The sequence below is a fragment of the Lampetra fluviatilis genome, chromosome 2, assembly GCF_964198595.1.
Source record: "Lampetra fluviatilis chromosome 2, kcLamFluv1.1, whole genome shotgun sequence".
Taxonomy (NCBI): Eukaryota; Metazoa; Chordata; class Hyperoartia; order Petromyzontiformes; family Petromyzontidae; genus Lampetra; species Lampetra fluviatilis.
Window position 1 is genome coordinate 21,094,884 of NC_136276.1, and position 7,971 is coordinate 21,102,854.

Sequence of the window (7,971 nt, forward strand, 5' to 3'; positions counted from 1 at the left end):
CGTGACTTTACCGAAAGAACCAAGAAGATGAATCCCTGAGGTCACGAAAGCTTTAAATCGAAAAATAACTCTGTTGTTTATGGCTTTGGGCTGTTGCCAGCAAAAGTAGCTGGGCAACTGGCTACACGGATTTGCCGTGTAACAAATGAACGTGACGATTAGTTGAAATGGTAGAAGTTCAGAAGACAATCGGGGCACCAAAAAGGTGGGAATTACCAAAACAGTATCGAGGAATGACACGGTTTATTTAAAATAGCACGTTCAATTAATGCGCCTTTTAATGTCATTCTTTTGGCAAACTTTTTTTATCTTAGAGAATATTAAAACAACCTTAAGACATTAAACTAGTACAATGAAAAAAATACGCTTAATTTTAAAATTAGCAATATAAAGAAACGATCTAATTCTTATACTGTTATAGTTTATCTTTCTGAATACACATTTAATGAAAATGTGATTTAGTAAATGGATGTTTTTGAAGGTGATTTCGTGTAAATGCTTTCCAAAGCTACTTTTGCAGCCGTCACCATCTCCAGCCGTGATTTCTCCACTTCTGTACGAAGCCATCAACATCTCTTGCGGATTTGCAATGCAAAAATCGTCTGGCTCATGCCCACAGGTTGATTTATTTGCTACATCTTCGCAGTGGACGCTCTGTCGGTTGCGTTCCCTCCTTTAGCTCCCATTCCCACGTTAGTCTCGACCACCGGCCGTCATCCCTTCAAGTTGTGTGTCCTGCCTCACCCCACCTTTCGAAACTAAAATGATGCCTTTCATTTGCATATGATATCCAATTGACGTGTCCGTCTTCCAGTCTCAGTATAATTCCTAGCATGTGCATGTCTACGCTTCCTTGTGCACTTCTCAACATTGGTTGCATTGTCTTCGTCAATGGCCATGTTTGTGATGCTTCTGTTGTTGCAGGTCACGTCCACTGATTAACAAACATTCTGTTTTAGGCATAATGCTTTCTTACTTTTGATTAAGTTCAGATTATAATAACAACTTTGCTCTGCCCTGATACATCTCTCTTAATAATTGTCATCCCTCTCCCCCTTCAACAATCGTCCTACGTGTAAATGCACTTCTGTGTTTTCAATCTGTGTCCCTGCTCTTTTTGCGTTCAGTTTGTTATTCCCCCGCACCTCCATTAAAGCATGGTTGGCTGCGTACGGTGCGAAAGAAGTTCACCATGTAAACATACGCTGCGTTGAAACATGACCCTACTGCATATTCACACTGGAGACACAGGAGGGTGTTGCTATGAGATTTCCATATTTTAATCGTAGACCAAACCTGGACAGATTTCTCAGTCAGCACTCGGTCTATAATTATCAGAACTACAAAGTAAACGACAATAACAATCAACACAATGAGGTTGCTATATCTCAGTACAAATACCTACAACCTGAACACAGATGGTAATTCCCGGACAGGTGGCAACTCTCGCCATGCCCATGAAAACATACACAACATCCTGACCATGAATCGGCTATGCGGCTGATTAAATGTCCAATTCTGTTCGTTTTGATTGATTTTGGCGCAGTTTAAAATATATATTTTATATCAGTATTTACTTAACTGCACTCATGTGAATTCTTCTGTACTCAGCTCACCATTCCTTTAAAATAATTAAAATTCTGATTAATAATTAAACATCCTCGGTTGTGCGTCCTGAGGTTCAGTATACAAACTGGACTTAGAACATTTGGTTTCATGCAACAAAAACTTTATTTCAAAATGTCTTTTAAAAAAATATACGGACGAAAGCCACAAATTAAACGTTCTAAATTATATTTAATGTGTACTGCATACAATGTTAACAGTAAGAGCTCAAAGCAGGAACGTACATGTACAGTACAACTAAATAACGAAATTCGAGGGTAAACAATAAATTGCTTAAAATATTGTACATATTGTTGCCCCGTAAAATTAAACATTCTTAATCTAATGAGTCGCATTCAAAATAATGTCCAGTAGGATGTTAAAATTACTGTTAAAATACGACACATTACACGCTTTTTAACATTATTATGATGACTTAAAATACAAAATTCATGACACTGTATCAAACTGAATTCCAGCACGAATTCTGTTTAAATAGTCAGACTACTGGAATGGATGCTCCAGGCGCCACTCTACGCGTGAGTGGAGCCAGTGGGCTGAGAGGCCGTGCCAGGAGTCGATGTCGCTGGCTGCTCAATGGCCACCACCCTCTCGGCCGCTGCAGGGAGGGCGCGGCGCTGAGCCTTGACCTTCAGCTTCCCGTCTTGGGTCAAGCAGCAGCTCACGCTCTGCGGGTCCACGTCCCTCGGCAGCTGCGTCTCCCTGTGGAACTCCTGGCAGCTGTGGCTGTAGCTGCCGCTGCTGACTTCTCCGCTCTTCACCTCGCGCCGTCCAGCCACCACCAGCTTGTCTCCAGACACCTTCACGTCCAGGTCCTGTGGGGAGCAGTCCTGCACGTCCAGGGACGCGACGAACCCGTCTCCCTGCTCCTGTGGATCTTCAATCTGGAACCCACTGCTCACGGCCGGCTGCTGCAGCAGTGCGTCTCCGAGGCTGCCCTGAGCCCACGTGTGGCTGCTGAGCTGATCGACTTCACGGAAGATTCTCTCCATCCTCTCGATCTCGCTCCTCATGTCTCGCTGCAGCTGCTGGAAGAGACTTTCACCGCGGGGCTTCCAGACCGGCCAGCCTGGCCAGACGCTCATCTCCATCACGTGCATCGCAGGGAAGTAAACACTCAGGGCCATGCTTGTTGATGTGCTTCACAGTGAGGCTCGCTTCAGCTGTGAGCGCTGCTCCCTCCTCCGCCGATGTTCTGCCAGTGCAGCTACAGGAGCTGCTTTTATAGCCCTGGCAGTGCTGACGAGCAGATGCCAGGGGCTGTCAGAAGCGTCCAGAATGACGCAGCTGCTCCCAGGGGCTTCCCTCATCCACAGAAAATATCAGTGACTCGTGTCTCAGGTTGCAGTCTGTGACAAGTTCACTACAATAGCATCCAGATAACGCTGCCAACTTTACCATTACGTATATTTAAAAAATAACATTGTACAGAATTTATAGTTTGCATTAATAAAGTTTAAAATAAGACGCATTCGTTGGCTTTGCTCATCTCACTGTGTGCCTCAGTCTTTCATGACAAGGCTGATGATGTCATTGTGCTGTGTAAGCGAGCATGTAAGTGTCAGTTTGTATCACCCTTCAAAGTGTAGTAATTTAAAGTAAATATAGAAGAGCACATTACTCTATTTTACATTCATTATATCACTGTGTAACGATAACATGTTTTTTTTTCCTGGGTAGTAAGTGTTTCTTCCTAATTGCTTATTCCTCAAAAGTATAGAAAATGACTATTATTCTCCACAAACTTTGCAATACTCTGATAGTGCACTGTTTTCGAGTTGTACGCCTTGTGGTGTCATCTGGTGTTTCGGGTGTGGACCAATCAACTTCAAGGACAGTGCATATCATTATCATCAGAGTTGTTTCTTTTTGTTTGCATTTTGACTACTTGTGTTGTGGTTATTGCAAACATGATGCCTTGTATAAAGGTGTCAGTTTTGTACCAGTTTAAAGGATAAAACCTACTATATTTTGCCACTGGTAAAGGAGGTCTCAGTGTAAAAAGTGTAGTGTTGGAAGCGCAGCAGCTCCTCCAACCTCGTCTCCCATCGTTGCCTTGTAGGAGTGCAGTACATACTACTGATGTTATAATAAATTATTTTAGTAATGAAATAAGGTTTAATAATCTTATTTCATAATAATGTATGAATTATTATTATGAGTGCTATTACCAATACCCCAATAATCCCTCCTATATTGCCCTATGAAATAAATAACGCTGTTAGGAACGCATCTCCATATATGCCATGGTATCATGACCCCATTTATCGCCGATTCTATTTGCGCTCACTTCTCCAGAAACGCATCTTGAGTGTTAAACGAGGTCTGCCCGTATTTGTGTTATTTAATATTATTCACCTCTCGACATCCCTTACATCTGCAGCTCATTAAATGGAATGTAAAACCAATATTTATATGCATCGCATCAGCAATGGCATAAAATGGTCCTGCTATCCACAGTTGAATGAAAACGGGCACAGTATTTGACAAATGGAGATGGTTCTAACTGGTCAGGTACGTTTTATTTTTGCTGTTGTGGACAAGATGAAGTAACCCAGGCATAAAGCTTCCCCCACTGCACCTCATACAGTAACATGACCCAGACGTTTACTGACATTACTCACGGATAAGATGTTCATAGCGAGCAGGCTTCATCTTTGCCCTGGTGTTACCGGCAAGGCGACGTAGCGGGGGCCGCGGTGGCGAGATGTTCACTACCTCGCCGAGTATACAGGAGGTAGTGGGTTCGATCCCGACTGACGCCTGCTATATATTTGGAGTTTGCGTGTCTCCCCGTGGTCGTATGGATTCTTCTCCGGATCCTTCGGTTTTTTCCTCTACAATTAGAAACACGTCTTTAGAGTGTGTCTGCTATAAATGTCCACTTAATAATCTACTTCGTTGAGCTATTAATTGTGGCCAGGTCGCTTCCGAAACAAGAGCTATATAGCTCAGTGGGTTTTACGTGGTAAAATAAAAATAATAGTTTAGTTTTAGTGTGTTTAACTTTGGGAGTCATCGTTTGTGCGGAGGTCTCGTATCCTTCAACTCTGCAAAACCTTCCACCTCCATCTGTGCGGCAGCTGCATCTCACATTTCCTCGCCTCCTTTTGCTGCTGAGACACATGCATTCATCAGATCTTGATTCTACCACTGCATGTTTCATGTAAGCCCTCCCCAAAATAAATGTTTTCCTCTGCTTTTTAATTGGTGGTATGCTAACGTTATTATCCACAAAATTAATGCTAATTCAGTCTTAATGTTGTTTCTATCATGACCAAGAGGATAAAGTGCTGTTTGTGTTTAGTTTGTTGTCCTTCCCCGCATCTGTAATTAGCACGGTTGGCTGTGTACGGTGCGAAAGAAGCTCTACATGCAAACAAGATTGTCCAGGCATCATCTACACCAGTGGTTCTCGGCCGGGTGTCGGCGGACTTCTGGGGGCACGTGGGGTGATTTATACTCGCGTGAAATTACATCATACATGAGAGTCATTGGTGAATAATCATGTATGAATCTGCCAATATTGAAATAGCTATAATAACATGTAAAACTATATGGTAACCTATAACGATATAAAGACCTTTCTACACTCATTGATCCTAAACAATGTGATTTACTAGAGCAGCCAGCGAGCGCGAACAAGTTACGTCATGCATGCAGAGTGTCCGTTTAATTTTTTTTTATTCGCTTGCAGTTACTAGCTCGTTAGGATACCTCACAAAATGGGTAATCGATGAAAATATTTATGTTAATCATGCATTTATTTATTTCTCAGAACCATGTTGGGTCAGGCAAGGGGGGGGGGGGGGTACCTCGGTTGAAACAAATTTCAACAAGGAGTGTACAGTCGCCAAAACAAAGTTTGAAAACCACTCGGCTACACTATCTCTCCATATATCTGACACAAGATGTTAACTAAAGACCGTAAACGGTGCTGTTTTCTATCGAGCGTGATTGGTAGGGGCTGACTAATGGGCCATTCTCGCCAACAACTCGTCAAATCTGTGGGAATTTGCTAAAGAATGGTGTATGCTGGTAAGTGGATGTCAGAAATCGTCCCTTTCCCAAGCGAAGGTTGTTAATGTGTGCCAGTTTCACAGCCCTGAACGGCAGATTTTATTTTTAGCTTGGACAAAGAAAAAAAATGCACAAACTTTCGTGAATACTGGGATCTTTTATTTTGCAGCATCAAATTACTCTATTTTCAAGACTATTTCCACTGTAACAATTAAATTGAACTTGCAAAAAAACATCACAAGTTTGTCTTTATAAAAAGGCATTTGAAACGAATGTAACAAAGCATGGCATTAAAAGCGAGAACAACATTAACGTTATGTGCAGGAAAAGCAAAGTTAATTGAAAAACAATGACTTCTGGAAATTGGCATTAGATTCAAAGAGTATATTCATTGAACAATTAAGCATGTTTCGTTGATTAACTTCGTAACATTTTAGATGTATTTGATTGTACTTCACATAGTGAATGTGAAAAATTAGCATTATTACAATTTTTGCATTTAAGAAGCGAGCACTTTCTGCAGGGCGTTAAACGTTAGATTCCATATGTTAATGTGTTGGTGAGCACTTCCCAGCTCACTCAATGGCCACCAGCCTCCCAGCAGTCACGGCAGGGAGGGCGCGGCGCTGAGCCTTGATCTTCAGCTTCCCGTCGTCGGTCAGGCAGCAGCTCACGCTCTGCGGGTCCACGTCCTTGGGCAGCTGCATCGCTTCGTGGAACTCCTGGTAGCTGTGGCTGTAGGCGCCGCTGCCTTCGCGCTTGACCTCACGACGTCCGGCCACCACCAGCTTGTCTCCAGACACCTTCATGGCCAGCTCCTGTGGGGAGAAGCCCTGCACGTCCAGGGTCGCGACAAACCCGTCTCCCTGCTGCCGCTGAGCTTCGATCTGGAACGCGGCACTCACGGCCGGCTGCTGCTGCAGCGCAACTCTGGGGATGCCCGGAGCCCACGAGTGGCTGCTGAGCTGATCGACTCCACGGAAGATTTGCTCCATCCTCTCGATCTCGCTCTTCATGTCTCGCTCCAGCTGCTGGAAGAGGCTCTTGTCGTGGAGGTTCCAGACCGGCCAGCCAGGCCAGATGCTCTTCTCCATCACGTGCATTGGAGGGAAGAACACGTTCATGTCCATGATCGTTTACTTTGAAGGAAGTCTCCGAGCTGTAGAGGACTGCTCTGTCTTCTTGTCCGAGAGTGGTCTGCTCGCACAACTAGGGCAGCAATTATATAGCGCAGGTAATGCGAATAAGCGTAAGCCAGCATTTGCGGGAACATTCTCACTTTAAGGCTTTAGATGAGTCATGTACAGGCACGCCTTAGCGAGAATGAAGTCATTGTTTTTGGTGAATCAGATAGAAGCTTCTCCGGCTTTGGTGTCTCAAAGCAGAGAATGTAGGCTGCATGTTCCGTAGACTTAGTAACATCTAACTTTGCAGTTTTCTACATGGTCTGTTTTGTTCGTCAAAAAAATGAGACGAGGGCTATTTGCTAGTTTATATCGAGTGAGCTCCACAGGAATGAAGACATTAAGGATGAGTCCCGATTACCCATAATACTACACCAACCATTAATATATGTAATTTGCATCAGGGTTGCAACAATGGCAATGCAGTGCATCTACTCTCATCTGTTATCTTAGCCATGGCAGCGGATCCATGATTATTGCTGTTGTCAGTTTGACACAAAGGCTTTCGCGACCAATAGTATTCATAATCAACGTTTTTGGGTTTAGATCGCGTTATTTATAAATGTGTCGTAACCCTCCACCACCCGACACGGCCAATCAGTACAAAAATTGGTAAATCTTGTGGTTTCAAGCTTCAACACACCAGTGGGCTAAAGCAGTAAACTATTTGTCTTTTGTCAACGTGATACTTTTTTACTGATTGGCCGTGTCGGGTGGTGGAGAGTTACGACACATTTATAAATAACGCGATCTAAACCCAAAAACGTTGATTATGAATTGCTGTTGTTGTTGGTTTTGGTTTATACTAATCGTGTTCCCCAACCTCTTGTCCATTCCCAAAGCACATTCGCTTCACATTGTCACAATCCAAGTTCGTGCCACTATCCAGCCCATTACGAGACTGCCAAAATGAAAAGATGTGGCATTATCCCGGACAAACTCCACGAGCCTGACTTCATTTTTATATGGCCATGAAAAACGATTTTGAAGAATGCTCATAGTTTCAAAAAAAGTTACACTGTTGAACATCATCTGCATTGTTCGAACTCTGAAAGTAACCTATTATCTTCAAAATTGCTTGAATTTATTCTTTCTCATGGCATAATTTTCAGGAGCCAAATTGTCAAGGTCTGCTTGCCAT

The 7,971-nt window shown here is 43.2% G+C and overlaps 2 protein-coding genes across 2 annotated transcripts; both read right to left on the reverse strand.

Annotated features, from left to right (window-relative positions):
- Nucleotides 1–2,138: 2,138 nt before the first annotated feature.
- Nucleotides 2,139–2,810, reverse strand: LOC144937286 (heat shock protein beta-11-like). The gene has a single exon (XM_078864696.1). The coding sequence runs from the start codon at nucleotides 2,751–2,753 to the stop codon at nucleotides 2,139–2,141; it is 615 nt and encodes a 204-aa protein (XP_078720822.1). The 5' UTR covers nucleotides 2,754–2,810.
- A 3,411-nt stretch (nucleotides 2,811–6,221) lies between these two features.
- LOC144938007 (heat shock protein 30-like) lies at nucleotides 6,222–6,776 on the reverse strand. Its single transcript, XM_078865707.1, has one exon. It carries the CDS (start codon nucleotides 6,774–6,776, stop codon nucleotides 6,222–6,224), a length of 555 nt encoding a protein of 184 aa, XP_078721833.1.
- Between the last annotated feature and the right edge of the window lie 1,195 nt (nucleotides 6,777–7,971).

Bases quoted from the DNA above. Each gene is read 5' to 3' on its own strand.
- LOC144937286 (XM_078864696.1), bottom strand. From the start codon at position 2,753: ATGGCCCTGAGTGTTTACTTCCCTGCGATGCACGTGATGGAGATGAGC.
- LOC144938007 (XM_078865707.1), bottom strand. From the start codon at position 6,776: ATGGACATGAACGTGTTCTTCCCTCCAATGCACGTGATGGAGAAGAGC.